This window comes from Sinocyclocheilus anshuiensis, unplaced genomic scaffold (assembly GCF_001515605.1).
Source record: "Sinocyclocheilus anshuiensis isolate Anshui unplaced genomic scaffold, SAMN03320099.WGS_v1.1 scaffold117, whole genome shotgun sequence".
NCBI classification, from domain to species: Eukaryota; Metazoa; Chordata; class Actinopteri; order Cypriniformes; family Cyprinidae; genus Sinocyclocheilus; species Sinocyclocheilus anshuiensis.
Window position 1 is genome coordinate 1,077,712 of NW_015536624.1, and position 16,779 is coordinate 1,094,490.

The following is a 16,779-nucleotide window of genomic DNA, read 5'->3' on the forward strand; positions in this document are numbered from 1 at the left end:
TAAATACAACTTAACCACTGATTCTAGTTGTGTCCACATTTGGAAGAGCAAACAAAGTAGTTTCGCTTTCACAACGAAACACACAGCGACTCCACGACACGGCGGCGACAACAATACTACAGCGAGAATCAAAGTTACGCCTTCTTTCTTTGCGTGAACATTTGGGCGGCGTTATGCAAATCTTCCCACACAGTGACGTAGACATGTGGGGGCGTGTTTAAACGAGGCGTTTTAGGAGGGCATGGACGAGTCTTAACTTTTATAAAGAATATCTCTTTGGGTTTGAGACTTTAGTCTTTGCAACTTTAGGGATCTTATCTATTCACGAACAGCTTGTAACACTCCAAAGAGAAAGGAAAACTTGAAATCGCATCATATGACCCCTTTAATATATTGCCAGTCATAAACGCACTGGTTTTTAGCATACATTCACAGAAAATGGCTTATTTCCGCTTTGCAAAATAAGGTGCTATGTTGCAATGGAAAATGCATCGACATCTTCAGTTTGAGAACTTGAAATCAACAATTTTCACATCTGCATTGTGCAATATACAGCACATTAATATTATGAAATAAATATTACCACACGTATTATTTGTGTTGTGCAGAGCCCACACAACGCCCTACACTGGACTCTAGCCCAAACATAACATGGTCATCTGTAAAGCTGAAATGGAGTTTCAATGAGAAGGATCCGAGTCACGCTGGATTCATCACAGGATATGTGATTACGATACAAGACTATTCAGAGGCCGGCTCTGATCTCAGTAAGTCTAAACTTATTTTCTAACAGAGTCCCTTTTCAAATATTCCATATTTGCAACGCCTCTAGACAGACAGCTATTTTGGGCATCCAAGACCAACACCAAGTCTACTTGAATAGGGAAATCTAGAAATCTCAAAAACTGCATGCCACACTCATTTTAAATATTTGCAATCAGCAACATGCCCCATAAATACTGTTTTTTTTCATGCTAAAATGGTGTTAAAAAAAGCTTATATTTCAGGCTGGACCAGCCAATGTGCATGTGTAGCTTTTCAGGACACTTGCTTTACAGGTTGAAGCAGCTATTATTTGACCGTATACTGTAGCAGTCCAGCATGACAAAATACCCCATCGCTGTTTTTTCTCTTCTCTCGATCACATGCATCCTTCCTGTTTGTTCTGGCAGGTTCCTTTAGACAGTCAGTGGATGATCCTCACAGCAAGTCTTGGACAGTCAGTGGTCTTGAGGAGGACTGGCCGTACACATTTCAGCTGGCAGCATGTACGTCTGCAGGCTGTGGACCGGAGACCACCGCCACCTTCAGAACCAGACAGAACTGTGAGCTCAGATACTGATTCAAACCAGATACTGATTCACACTGACAGGAAAGTCTGAGTGGTGTTTTGTAATAGAAGACTACTATCTTATGTGCATCTACACTATCTTAAATGGATAATTCACCCAAAAATTTAAATCCTTTCATCATTTACTCACCCTCATGTCATTCCAAACCTATACGTGCTTCTTTCTTTCTTTTGTTGAACATAAGAGGATATTTTGGAAAATGTTGGAGTTCAAACCACATTGGACTCCACTGACTTTTATTGTATAGACAAACAGTTTGGAACAACATGAGGGTGATATTTATTTATTGTTTTTAAAACAAGTCACTTATGCTCACCAAGGCTGCACTTATTTGATTAAAATCCAGTAAAAACAGTAATATTATTACAATTTAAAATAAAAATTTTGTATTTGAATATATTAAAAAACGTCATTTATTCCTGATGCTGCAAAGCTGAATTTTCAGCATCATTACTCCAGTCTTGAGTCACACGATCTTTCAGAAATCATTCTAATATGCTGATTTGTTGCTCAAGAAACATTTTTTATTATTATCTACGTTGAAAACAACTACTATTTTTGTGGAAACCATGCTATATTTTATTTCCAGATTCTTTGATGAATAGACAGTTCAAAATTACAGCATTTATTAAAAATATAAATCTTTTTTAAACAAAAAAATCTGCTAGACTGTTGCTAATAATAAAAATAAACACCTAATCTGACTCTATATTAATTCAATATTTGATGCAGTCATTTAATAGTGTTAAACTGTAATGGATATATAATAATGGAATGGAACAATAATTCTCTCCTCAGATTACCTGCTGACGGTAAAGGTTCTGGTTCCTCTCCTGGTTTTGATCGGTTGTTGTGTTTGTCTGTGGTCGTACAGAAACCTGTAAGTCTGCTGATATACAGTATGTGCGGTGAGTGATGGACTGTACTTCTCTTCTCCGTGGTTCACTGACACTGATGACGTCTTTCTCCATCGTTTCCAGAATAGGAGGATTTCCAGAAGAATCGTTCGGCTTTCTGCACATAAAAGCACTGGACCTGGATGAAGATCTTTATGAAGTAATTCATTACATTGATGGCATACAATAATATAACAGCATTGCGTCATTTCTTTTGACAGCTTAAACCAGGCTCAGTTGGCCAGGCTGGTCTTTTGGCTGGTTTTAGAGTGATGCTGGGACAGTGTTATTTTAGTAGAATGAGATAATATTACAGTTTTTTAAAAATAATATTCTGAAGTAGTTTTTATATTTTGTTAAATTTTACTAAAGTTTGAATAATTTAGTAAAGTTAATTTATTGTTTAAATGTCTATAGGTATTATTTAGTTATTATATAGTTATTTTATTTTTTGTACATGAAGCTAAAGCTGCAGTCCGTAACATTTTTTGGTTAAAAATGATCTAAAATCAATTTTTGGGCAAGTTCATAACCAGCCAGTATTCAAAACTATCGCCCGATTCACAACGGTACGCTTGTAATAATGTTTTCTAATTTGAGTGGTACTGGTAGGTTTTTGCTGGAAATTTGAGCATGACGCCGCATCATTACGTCACGTCTGTAAACAAAGATGGCAGATTATAATCCAGAAAGGTCAATAGGACAATCATCAGTGACAACTGGAGATTCACCCATAGCCACCAGTAGTCTACAGGTAACGCTTATACACACTAAATACAGTCACGCAATGCTGATGTTGTTAACATTAACATTTTGAGAACAAAACACAACAATAATTTGCACGGTTTGATGTGATATGAGCTAAGCGATCATTAGATATAATCACCATTGATAGCATGATGTATTATTGTAATGCTTTTTTCCTCAGTTGGTCAGAACAAAAGTGGCAGACATGTTACTTAATTGTTCAGATGACATTTTCCGGTGAAAATGCTTTTTTGGGTCATACTTCCAAGACGTAGGCTAGAATCTGTGATTCTGAAGTACAGTAAATATCCACGCCGGTGCGGTGACTGACAGAGTGACACACACACTCCTCAAAGCATTAAGATTGATCTGCGCTGAGGAGCCGTGCCGATGCACAACCCACGTAAAGACGATAATTCTGCAAATAACTGCAACTGCAGGTTTCAAACAGAGATGGCGACAAAGAGGCAAAACTTACAGACTGCAGCTTTAAAACTAAATGAAATTGAGAAATGTTCAAATAAAATTGTAACGCTTAAAATAGTATAGTTTAGTTTACTTTTTAAAGATTTTCTTATCATTTATATTGTTTCAGTTAAAGTTTAAGTACTTTTTTTAATATGTGTAGTTGTAGTGAACTATAAACTCTTGGCTGGGAGATCAGCTTTCCGACCAGCAGATAACCAGCTTGAAGACCAGCATAAACCAGCAATGCTAGCTCAGCTGTTTTTATTAGCAGGTTACATAAGAGTTCAAAACTACATGTAATGGTCTATTCCAACAATTTTTACTCAAAGTGTAAAAATCACTCATTTTTATATATATATATATATTTTTTTTACAATAATTGAGATATTGGACGAATCAAGAGAAAAATCTATTATAAATACACTTATATGTAACCCTGGACCACAAAAGCAGTCTTAAGTCGCTGGGGTATATTAGTAGCAATAGCCAAAAATACATTGTATGGGTCAAAATTATAGATTTTTCTTTTATGCCAAAAACCATTAGGATATTACGTAAAGATCATGTTCCATGAAGATATTTTGTAAATTTCCTACCGTAAATATATCAAAACTTAATTTTTGATTAATAATATGCATTGCTAAGAACTTCATTTGAACAACTTTAAAGGTGATTTTCTCAATATTTAGATTCTTAATTTTTTTTCAAATAGTTGAATCTCAGCCAAATATTGTCCAATCCTAACAAACCATACATCAACGGAAAGCTTTTTTTATTCAGCTTTCATGTGATGTATAAATCTCAATTTTGAAAAATTGACCCTTAAGACTGGTTTTGTGGTCCAGGGTCACATATGTGATTCAATACAAAAAGTATTGATAAATATCTCAAATCTAATTTTGGTAACACTTTACAAAAATGTCAAATTTTTTAACATTAGTTCATGTATAACTAACATGAACTAACAATGAGCAATATATTTGTACAACATTTAATAATCTTTGTCAGTGTTAGTTAATGGTAAATGTTGAAATTAACATTAAGGCTAGTAAAAGCTGTAGAATTAGTTCATTGTTACTTCATGTTAATTAACTAATGTTAAATGAAACCTAAATGTGAAATATTACACTGAAAAAAATTTGGTGTAGATACAATTTTCACCCAGAAATTGCTAGTAAATGTCACAATTACAAAATGGCAAGTAACACATTGGATTAAATGTAACTTTTTTTTAGTTACACTTTATTTTAAGGTGTCCTTGTTACAGTGTAATAGTACATTTAAGTACTGAGTAATATTAATTAACTACATGTACTAACTATATGGTTAGGGATTGGATTAGGGTTTGGCTTAGGGTTACTAGCATGTAATTATGCATAATGTTTTGTTATTATAATATTAAAAGTACATGTGTAACATGGACACCTTAAAATAAAGTGTTACCCTTTTTTATAGAAAAACTAAAATATACTCCAATAATCAGTTTTTTCACCGTTTTGACTTTTCTGTTCTTTTTAAGGCGAGTGAAAAGATCCGTACTCTGATGATAGAGGACTGTGAATGGTGTGACGTTGAGATTTTAGACGTGCAGCCCATCCCAACAGAGAAAACATGGTTGACGTGCGCAGAGGACCCGAGTTGTTCATTCATTACACCTAAAGTCACGCTTCCATCCTGCCATCTTACCACAGACGTATGGCTGGCCACAGATCTCACAAACTTCACTTACGTGTCCTCTGTGCAGCAAGATCTGCCTTCAGAGGAGCTGAAGACAGAAGCCACAAATCAGGAGTCAGAGATTTCTGGCTTTTCGAGTGACTATGTCACTTCCGTAGCCACATAATTCCTGAAAACGCAGTGTCGTGATCTTTTATACACACCAAAGAAAGCAAGCCAGAGCTGTCGATCTTATCACGTTCAGCAAGATCACGACATCCTCATGTCACCGGCGTGTTTGTAAGGGGCCCCGCTTCCTTCTGCAAAACAGCTTTTAAAGACAAGAAGTGTTGTGAAATGCGACTGCAGTGTTTGATACATGAGATTTTGCAATATCTGTCCGGTACTTTATCTTGGTTTTGCATGTTATGCTAGACCTTTCTGGGCAAAAACGTACAAAATGTTCTCTCAGGGGAAAAACATGTTCTGGAAGGGACATTTGTATTATTCTTTTGTGTATTTCTAAGCTTTATGGGTAACCCTTTGCGATACTGTATGTATCATGAATTAACAATGAACAGTTTTACAGTTAAGAACTTGAAATGTTAAAAATGTACTTTACCATTTGAAAATTTGGGACTGGAATGATTTTTTTTTTAAATGTTTTTTTTGAATATTATTTTAACAAATGCTGCATTTTTTTTATTACCATATTTATATAAAAAAATATTTACACTTATGCTACAAAGGCTGCATTTATTTGAACAAAAATATAGTAAAAACAGTAATATTATTAATTACGATTAATCGCATCCAAAATAAAAGTTTTTCTTTACATAATGTGTACTGTGTATATTTATTATGTATATATATATATATATATAAATACAAACACATGCATGTATTTAAGAAAAATGTTATGTTTATATATTAAATATATTTAAAATATAAAATATAAATAAATATATATACATGTAAATATTTTAAATATATACTGTATGTGTGTGTATTTATATACATAATAAATATACACAGTACACATATTATGTAAAGAAAAACTTTTATTTTGGATGCGATTAATCGTTTGGCAGCACTAAATATTATGAAATATTATTATCATTTCACAGAGCTGTTTTCTATTTGAATGTATTTTAAAATATAATTTATTCCAGTGATCAAAGTTGAATTTTCAGCATCATAACTCCAGTCTTCAGTGTCACATGATGCTTCAGAAATAATTATAATATGCTGATTTGCTGCTCAAGAAACATTTCTTATCAATGTTGAAAACCGCTTTTGTGGAAACAGTGACTTTTGAGGAAAAGAACAGCATTTTTCTGAAATAGAAATCTTTTGTAACATAATAAATGTCTTTACTGTCACTTCCGATCAATGTAATGCATCCTTGCTGAATAAAAGTATTAATAAAATGCATATAAGAAAGCTGTTTAAGTATTATTCTTTGCTAGTTCATGATACCTAATGCATTTATACTGATGTTAACATATTGAACTCTCAGGTACTACTACTTCATATCAATGTTAACTATATATTTCGCCCCAAAAAGAAAAAAAAAAAAAGTTAGCTTTACATTTAATGCCTGTGCATACTCTGCATCTGAATGCACTCAGACGACACAGATGCACTCATGAGTTTTCCTCTTTAATTATATATCCCTTTGATAAGACTTAAGATTTTTCCCGAGCTAAAAGTGCCCAAAAACACACTGTACACACTTTACAAGGGAAACCACAACTCAGGAAAAACAAAAACAAAAAAATTACACCATCTCTCACAATTTCATCTTTTAGGAAAAATATAAATATATATTTTTTCATCTCTTTTCTGTCTCACGCCACTATGGCACAGATCCGATGCCCAGGCGAAAGCCATGGCACTCTCTCTTCAGCCAATAAGATCGCAGTCAGTTGAAGGCAGCAGCAGCGCTGAGACACATATTAACAAAAGGTCTTGCAGTTAATAAATAAGCAACTGGGTTTGTGTCAATTCAGCATGCAATCTACACATGGTTTCGGGAGAACAGGAAAGATGGATTCGATCAGTGCTTTGTGTGAACATCAGGAACACGTCGAGAACATCAATGCAAAAACTATGGCTTACTACAAGACTGCTACGATCGCTAGAAGATCTGAATACCAGTGTTTTAACATGTCAGACGCTTCAGTGCACGCTTGAGGAAACACACTGGGATTAAATGCATTTCAAAGGCGCGATGTGAAGAGAAACGCTAGCAATATATAGACAACACGTCAAGATAATACTTTAACTCTTTCTAAACCAGTGCTTCGGCAGCTTATTGAAGAAATATTTCAACACAAGTTTCACTATCAAGAGCAATGTTGTCGATTACAAGAGAAAATCATTTTGACTAGAATAACAAAAAAACAAAAAAATATAAATTTTACTGAAAAATTATTTTGCATTGTGACATAACTGTCATGACAATTAAGCACATTTTGCACCCTGAAACTTTATTATTTTCAAATATATATTATTATTATTATTATAGACCAATTCAGAGTAGACGTCACAGTTACGTCACTTGCAGCTGCGCGCGCATAGTGGTTGCAGAAAAACACTGGGAACAAGTGGAGGTAAATGTGTAAAATCCATGAAATAAAAGAAAAATATTTTTGTGCCTTTTGATGTCAAGATCGGAATGCAAATAATTTTTATAGAATACTGTCATCAAAGATGCCATTTGAAGCTAAACGCAGACATTTAAATGCACATACTATGGATGAAAACTGCTATGATTACTCTACTTTTAAAGCATAAATTCGATTTAAACAATAGGTCTACATAATATTCACATATGCTGTTCATAGGGGACGTATTGTATTAGCCCTACAGTTACAGCATGAAATGACTTTATAACTCGACTTAACTCAAAAATAGTGAGTTTGTCAAATCTGAGGGAAAAAAAGCCAGAAGAGCCGAGGGGGAAAGAATGACGAGTTGTTTTTCCTTATTAGAATTGTGATATATAATCTTGGAATTGCGAGAATAAAGTCAGAATTTTGAAATATTGACCTTTTATTCTTTTATTCCATGGCTCCATAGACTGCCACTTGAAAACCGTCATTTTCTGCCTCCAGATAGGCTCCGCCCACAACAAACGTCACCCCTGTTTCGGATCTGTAAGACTATCCGACTCTCTAACGTCAATTTCGTTGAATAACAGTGCTTATCGCTGGGTGACAAGCTCTTGTAATATGCGGAGAACATTTTGAAAATGACATCTAATCAATATAATTTATAATCTTTTTAAACCTAACTATTTTGTACCCTATCCGTGAAATTCTCTAGCCATAAAGGCTATCTCTCCCGGGTTTTCTGCAACCATGATGCGCGCGCATCCTGAATGTTTACAAACCTATAATTGGTCTATTAGTATATTCAATTCTGCTATCATGTGTTAGCATTACAATTACGTGAATTAATTGTCATGGAAACTTCAGAATGCAAAAACAAACAAACAAAAAAGAGAAACAAGTATATATTTTACATAAAGGAAATTAAGCCCGTTTTAGGACTTTTATTTCGCATTGATATTATTGTCAGGAAAATTAAGCACATTTTGCTCCCCACATTTACATTTTTTGATTTTATCAGCATCAATGTAGTACAACAAATACTGCTATTATGTGGATTAATATTTTAAAAATTATGAGAATTCGGAACGGAAACGTGCTTAAATTGTCATGAACATTTCAGAACAAAAAACAAACAAACTACAAATAAAAAGTATGTATTTTGCATAAAGAAAATTCAGCCGGTTTTTAGGACTAGTATTATCATTTTTAGTGTAATGTTAAAAATAAGCACATTTTGCTCCCCAAAACAGTCAAATCCCATTGTGATTTTCACACCGTAACATAAAAGTAAATATTTTTTTTAATTAAATCCGTATCAAGGCAGTACAAAAAAATACTAACATGATCTGTATCAATTTTTTACTTTTTTTCACATTTGTTTCCCCCACATAATTTTTTTTATAGAAATGTGCTTAATTGTAACACAAAAAAACATTAATGGTCCTAAAAGGGCTTAATATTTTAATTAATCCTCTAGACTGTTTACACAGTCAAAATGATTTTCTGTTGTTAATCAACATTATACAAAATGTATTATGTATTGTATTATGATTTGTATTGAACTCCAGAATTCCTTCAAAGGTACTTGATGATCACTTTTATTAATCATTTGTCAATAAAATGATACCATGCATGATTATGTTTCACTTCTGCTTCAATTTCCTGTAAGTCAGAGTCAAATCTAACCGCCACCGTATCACCGATCAGCATCAGATCACAGATCACAGACCACAGCACCGGACGAGTCTAGTATGATATGGAGAATGAGTCTGCAGATGTTTTACTAACCACTGTTCATCCAATCCAAATCACTGGGTGACCCTCACAGGTCTGGGTCACATTTCACTCTAAAATCAGATTACAAAAGATGCAATTCATTTTTCCATGAAAATCTTTTGCATTATGACACAATTTCCATGATAATCAAGCATATTTCTCAGAATTGGGCTTTACAGTAAAGAGAAATCTGGTGAAATACAACTTGGACAGCTTTCGTGAGGTTCACCTTGAAAACATCCAGACTGTTAGGAGTCAAACTAGCTCTGCGATCGAGTATGTGTGTGTATCAGTGCTCGCATGCGCTTCGCCTGCGTCTTTTGGAGGAGGATTTCCTACGAGACGTACCTTTCTGAGACGGTACGCGGATGACAGATTTCCAACGAAAGATGTGTGACGCTAAGGGTTCAGATATTGCAAACGACGTTTTTTCCCCCAAAACACTGAATTCTGATTGTCTGGAGGTCATAAAAAAATCCAAACCCACACACGTACAAAAGAAAAAGAAACGAATAAATAGTACAAATGTAATCAATGTTTCGCCCGTTCTTTCAGTTCTGGAAGTCCTGAATTCATAGTCAAATCATCCGCGCTGAATTCTTTGTAGTGTTTGCGTGATCTTGTGAAATATTGGGACGGGGTGGATATGTACAAACACCAGTGCAGTAAACCGTCTATCTCATCCGTGCATCTGGCGCTCTTAAAGTGTAAACAGCATTTCATTCAGATCGTTCTTTGTAAACACGTACGTCCGTATGTACCATGTGAAGCGCTCCGGTTCACCTGTTTCACAGTCTGAAGACGTTGTTTGGTAAACTGCTCCCCTTCAGAAACACCGTCTGAAGTCCAGGGGCTTGCTTCCTCTCCTCCAGCCGCAGCCTGACTTCCTCATCCTCCATGTTCACTGAAGCGTGTCTCTCTGGGCCGTATGGGAGGTGAGGTGATGGGATAACGGCGGTGAGGTGTTCAGGAAGCTGACAGAGGTATCAAGACTCCTCAGTGTCCAGCGGGACAGGTAGCGATGGTTTATTCAACACCGCTTCAGCTTCATCATACAACTGCAGACAGGAACAGTCAACGTCACAGACACAATAGTGCTCCACTGATAAGGGGTTTTATCAGGAATCATATTCTATTCGAAATTTGCTGATAAATATTTACATTTAGGCTAGCAAAGCTCACTCAGGCTGCATTTATTTGGTCAAAAATACAGTAGTATTGCGAAATATTATTACAGTTTTAAATAACCCTTTTCTATTTGAATATATTAAAAAGTAATTTATTCCTGTGATCAAAGCTGAATTTTCAGCATCATTACTCCAGTCTTCAGTGTCACATGATCCTTCAGAAATCAGTCTAATATGAAACATTTCTTATTGTTATCAAAGTTGAAAACAGTTGTGCTGCTTAGTATTTTTCTGAAAACCCTGATATATTTTTTCATGATTCCTTGATGAATATTAAGCTCAAAAGAGCAGCATTTATTTGAAATAGAAATGTCTTTACTATCACTTTTGATCAATTTAGTGCGTCTTTGCTGAATTGTTTTAAACTTAAATAAATAATTTATCTTGATACACTTTCAAATAAATCTTGATAAAACTTGAAAAAATTAAACCAATCTTTATCTAGACGAGAAACCTGTGTCAGAATTGATGTTTTTAATTTTGATGTTTTTAATGATTTTTAATTTGATACTAATAAATTTTTTAATTATAATTTTAATTTACTTCATAAAATGTCTTTATAGCTTACATTATATTTTAGCATTAAATACTGGAGGTCCCTAGTATGACAGAGTCTGTAAAAAGATGTAGAAGCTACACACTAGAACTTTTCTGAGCAATATGAACTCCCGAGTCCTTTGGTTCAGGAAGTATCTTGGTGGAGATTTGTTATAGAGGCTTTCAGGAGAGACGCCGTACCGGAATGAACTGCACATCCTGGAAGAGCTCTTGGATGAAGCGGCGTGAGGCCAGACGAAACATGCAGTTGGCCAGCAGGAAGGAGACCTCAGAGTACAGGCAGATGTCATCAAACGTGAACGGGAACTTCTCTTTTATCCTGCAGAGGGCAGCAGAGCGTTACGCAGGGCTAAAACAAACACAGAACACACACTCGCACAGTATTTCTCGGCTCTTCTTACGTGAGCAGTCCGGTTTCGTGTCCTTTGGTGCCGACTGAAGAGCTGAGGTTGATGACGAGTCGCAGAACCTCTTTCCTCAGCAGAACTCTGCAGGCCGGGCCATCCTCAGATATCGCCTTTCCACCTATATGAACACATACAGGTTTGCTTTTCTATCATGGACTTTTCATTGACCTCCATTGCTTTGATACTGAACAAATGCTATTTTCTCCTATCTCATAAACGTTTACATTTGGACACCATTTAGTTTGTTTATTGTTAATCCCTCCACAACGTAGCTGATTTTGGTTATTACTTTACTTTATATGCTAAACAAACATCTACTAAAAAAGTAGATGTATTTAATAAGATATGGATCCCTTTTATACAATTTGTTAATAAGTAGATGAGTGTAATGTCAAATAATGATGACTGTGAGGTCCCTGACATAACAGTTTTACATTTTTATTGATTAACTTATTTAAGAAACAATAACAGATACGGTTCTGATAAATTTAAGTCAGTTTCTTATGTTGATTATTATCATTATTACTATTACTTATTTGTTATATTTATTTCAATTTAATTATATACGTTGGGGTGGAAAAGTTGCAAATGTTTTGTATTTTGTTTGGATAGTATAAGAAAACCGAATAAAAAGGAACGGAAAAAACGAAACATCTATCAGTTATCTAGAGAAAAAAAAACATGTCAATAGAACTCATATTTAATTTGACACTAATAAAAAGATTTTGTTTAAAAAAAACTATTACAGATACTGTAATTTATTTTGTTTATTATTATTATTATCATCATCATCATTAATAATATTACTTATTTTGTTGTTGTTGTTATTATTATTATATTTTAAATTTAATTATTACATATGCTGTGGTTGAAAAGTTGTTTTGCTCCTTTGGACAGAACAACAAAAATGATTAAAAATAGAATTGGTAAAAAAATGTAGCCTTTATTAATTACCTAGATTAGAAAAATATATTTATTTAAATATTTAAGTATTTTTATATCTTTAAAAAAGATATACTATTCTGATAATTATTATTTTCTTATGTTTAATTTAATTAATTTTATTACATTTTTATACATGTTAGGATGGGAATGTTAGAATTGTTTTGTATTGTCCCAGTTCAATACAAACAGAATGCAAAAAAAAATAAAAAAAAAGTGAAAAGTTCACTCTTTATCTAGACACTATTTGTCAATGTCAGAATAAAAAGATTTAATTTGACACGATTGAAAATGTTTCATGTTGTACCGTTGTGCACCTGGATGTTCAATGATGTCCCAGTAAAACATAAACTTCCGGAAATTTTCAATGCACTAAACAACTCCAGAAAAAATGGTTGTGAAAAGTCGTCTCAGTATGTGGTTTGGAATCTCAGAGGTAAAACAGAAGGTCTTATTCTCACCCAGTATGAGCTCTGTGCTGGGAGTGCTGCTGGCCGAACCCTGACTGACGGCCGCTTCGCTGCAGCCCGAGATCCCCGAGAACTTGGACTGGGCGACCACCTCCAGGTGATTATGGGAAGACTGGCTGTGCCACTGAGAGAAACCATCAGACAGATCTGCCGGAGAGAGGAGTCAGGTATGAGGAACAAAAGGAACTAAATTCCTCATTTTTACCCAAATCTGGGCTTTGAACCTACAACCTTTCCAGTTACAACCAGATCAAGTTACTCTATTTACTAACACTCACAGTCTCCCGTGCTTCCTCATAATCAGTGATTCCTTTCAGAAAACAGCAGGTTCACAAAAATTGAAATGAGAAAGATGTTTAATGAAGCTGAAATTCTCTGGTAGCGTGTGTTTGCTCACCTGTGCGTGTGTGTGTGTTGTTCACGTGGCTGTGTGTGTGTGAGCCGAGGACGGTGATGGCGCAGCAGTAGAGGCAGTTCTGCTCCGTGTGCTCCTGTAGGCCTGTACTCTCATCGGCTCCCAGCAGGTGCTGGTGCTCCGACCGGCTGCTGTTTAACAGCTCTGTTATACTCATCTGCAGCTTCAGTGGAGGACCACGACACGGTTCTAAGAAACCCACAAGAAACATGCAGATTTGTTTAATACAATTATTCATTTACTTATAATTTTATACACAATCATTTTGGGGTCTGTAAGATTTTTTATAAGAAATAATACTTTTCTTCAGCAAGGACACATTAAATTGTTCTAAGGTGGCAGTAAAGAGCTATATAATATGTTAAAAAAGATTTATATTTCAAATAAATGCTGTTCTCTTTAACTTTTTATTCATCAAAGAATCCTGTAAAAAAATGTATCACTGTTTCCACAAAAAATGTATACATTGATAATAATAAGAAATGTTTATTGTGCAGCAAATCAGCATATTAGAATGATTTCTGAAGGATCATGTGACACTGTAATGATGCTGAAAATTCAGCTTTGCATCACAGGAATAAATTACATTTTAAATTATATTCAAATAGAAAACAATTCATTAAAATTGTAATAATATTTCATAATATTACTGTATCTTTGATCAAATAAATGAAGAGCAGAAGAGACTTCTTCAAAAACATAAAAAAATCTTACCAACCACAAACATTAGAACGGTACTGAATTTCTATTTAATTATTAAAAATAATTGTATTATTATTATTATTCCTACTACTACTAATAATAATAACAAATACAGAAATATAAGGGTGATGCAACAAGCAGTCATACCATCAGATTCTCCAAAAAGAAACTTGGATGATTTTTCTCCAGCAGGGGGGCTTGTTCTCTTCTGGAAATATGATGTTTCTTTAATCTAAAAATAAAGTAAAATTGTATGTGTAAACAAACATTTACACTCTTACTCAATTAAAATACAGTAACTTTCCCTATCTGAAAAAAAGTCATTTTCTACAAAAAAAAAAACAACAACAGTGTTTTTGACATCTATATTTCACATTTCTTGGTCACTAAAACTAGGCTCCCTGCTTTAATGCAAATCTATTTGGGTATTTTTATCATCTAACAAGTGAAAATAACAAATAATAAGAAAGTCTAATCAGGAAAATTACCACACGCTTGCTTCTCCTAAATAAGTCACACAATCAGAGTTATGCCCAAAGTGAGAGCCAAAAAAAAAAAAAGTTAAAATGACTGCACCTTCAATTGAACAAACACAATGAAAATTGAATCAAATTCGCATGAGCCTCTATACACTCTACAGATGCATTACTAAAAGTTCACATGGTGAAGACACAACAAAATGCACCTGAAACATGTGGTTGATGTCCAGGGGCAGCGCCAGGCCGATGTAGTCCTCACTGCAGCCGAAGGTGGCGCTAGAGACCATGGAGCGCAGGGAAGAGGAGCGCTGCAGGGTGGAGTGATTGATCGGACTCAATAAGTCCTCCTTATCCAGAGAAGCAAAACTCAGAGCTTTCAAAAACCTGAGAGGAGAGCGAACACAAGCACACCCACTGCAAAACATTAGCTTTAATCCTATAAATATTCAGCTAGACTTTCATTTTTATTACCACACAGACACAAACTAAATAGTATGCATTACACTAGTGCTTACCAAATCATAGTATGAAGGAAATGGCAAGACAGGACTACAAATAAATTGTGGATTTTATCATTATATACATAAGACATCCAACATGATGCATCCAATAATACCAACTAGACTATCTAAAAGCGTGTGAATTGGGATGCAGCCAAAGACGTTACTAAGCCACCTTAGTTTGAGTGAAGGTGGAATTGGATTCCCAGCAGTAGATCGAGCATCCCAGTTCAGCACTACATCAACAAGGTTTGCGGTTTTCCTGAAGGACTGTTTCCACAAGCATCTAACTGAGTCTTGGAGGTGCATTAGTATCCAGTCACTCAGCCATCATTAAATGTGAATGAATGAGTGAAAGATGGGGAAACTATTCGGGGGAGAATGACAGTGGATCTGTAGTCGCACGGGACGGGACGTTGCCTTGTACTCTACAGCAGTGTTTCCCAACCGGGGTGCCGCGGCTGCCGAAAATGAGTTCACCGCTCAGGTTTCACTTTCACGTGGTGACGCTCTGCGTATTATCCACTCTATGTGTGTGTGCTCCGCTCAGTCGTTCCACTCGTATACCGTTCATGCTCATCAGAACAGCAAAGTGCACTCAAACATTGAGCCGACAGGAAACATCGATGTAGTACAGTATTATTTCTGTTTGCAATAGCCCTACTGTGCTGTAACATGGTGTGGTATACATAACTCTGGTAACGCTGCCCTCTCATTCATTGATCTGCTAACCGCTATGTTATGCTCACGTGTTCTGATAATAATAGCTTTCTAGGACTAAACATTATTTGGATAATTGGTAAAAATGTTTAAATATCTTAACCCTACTGTTAGACCTACCTGAAAAACTAAAAACTGCTCTACAGTATTTCTAAAATTGAAACTCTACGGCGGGTCCAAGCTAATGAGGGGATCCTACTCTGTACTCTCGCTACCCACCATGGCACAAGGGTTCTGGGCACTCTGCGGTGGGAGCTGAACGGCTCAGAATACCTTTTCCCAGAACACCTGAGAACCAGCAAAAAACACCCCGAACTTCAATTGCACTTTCATATATATAGGTCAACGCAAAAAAAAAAAAAGCTGTTAAGAAGTCGTATTTCAACCCAAACAAACAACCCAACAAATATAAAATAATGTATTTGAAATAAAATACATTTAATAATACAAAAATACTGGTATCTTAAATTATATTTAATTATACTGTAATTTAATTATAATTTATACATGAATTATTATATAATAAGAAAATCAACCTCATTCAGACTTTTTGGAATTATCATGACACATATTTTCATTCAAATATATATTTTCCCCAAAAATTCTTATTACAGTAAAGTGCCATTTTTGTAATAATAATATATTATAATAAATATAAAATAAACATTTTAAATATATATATATATTAGTGCTGTCAAACTATTAATCGTGATTAAATCGCATCTAAAATAAAAGTTTTTGTTTGCATAATATATGTGTGTGTACTGTGTATATTTATTATGTCTATATAAAAGCACACATACAGTATATATTTAGAAAATACTTGCATGTATATATTTATATTCATATAATTTATATTATATATAAATATATTTAATATACAAAC

At 34.7% G+C, this 16,779-nt stretch overlaps 2 protein-coding genes across 5 annotated transcripts in view; one reads left to right on the plus strand and one right to left on the minus strand.

The window, feature by feature from the left end:
- Positions 1-5,350, plus strand: part of osmr (oncostatin M receptor) — a 16,860-nt gene extending 11,510 nt beyond the window's left edge. For both annotated transcript variants that reach the window (XM_016507076.1, XM_016507081.1), the window contains 5 exons: positions 609-767; positions 1,173-1,325; positions 2,151-2,232; positions 2,333-2,408; positions 4,983-5,350. In XM_016507076.1, coding sequence (XP_016362562.1) covers positions 609-767; positions 1,173-1,325; positions 2,151-2,232; positions 2,333-2,408; positions 4,983-5,306 — 794 coding nt within the window. In that variant the 3' untranslated portion in view covers positions 5,307-5,350. The remainder of the gene's footprint in view (positions 1-608; positions 768-1,172; positions 1,326-2,150; positions 2,233-2,332; positions 2,409-4,982) is intronic.
- Positions 5,351-9,217: 3,867 nt separating this feature from the next.
- Positions 9,218-16,779, minus strand: part of LOC107704198 (rapamycin-insensitive companion of mTOR-like) — a 35,582-nt gene continuing 28,020 nt past the window's right edge. Inside the window, exons 32-39 of one of the 3 annotated variants that reach the window (XM_016507086.1) lie at positions 16,113-16,181; positions 14,880-15,057; positions 14,342-14,426; positions 13,475-13,681; positions 13,069-13,224; positions 11,660-11,783; positions 11,439-11,577; positions 9,218-10,571 (exon numbers count right to left, since the gene is read on the minus strand). In XM_016507086.1, the coding sequence (XP_016362572.1) occupies positions 10,500-10,571; positions 11,439-11,577; positions 11,660-11,783; positions 13,069-13,224; positions 13,475-13,681; positions 14,342-14,426; positions 14,880-15,057; positions 16,113-16,181 (1,030 nt within the window). In that variant the 3' untranslated portion in view covers positions 9,218-10,499. Of the gene's footprint in view, positions 10,572-11,438; positions 11,578-11,659; positions 11,784-13,068; positions 13,225-13,474; positions 13,682-14,341; positions 14,427-14,879; positions 15,088-16,112; positions 16,182-16,779 lie in introns of all 3 variants that reach the window. The other 2 variants (XM_016507094.1, XM_016507098.1) reach the window with 2 other exon arrangements.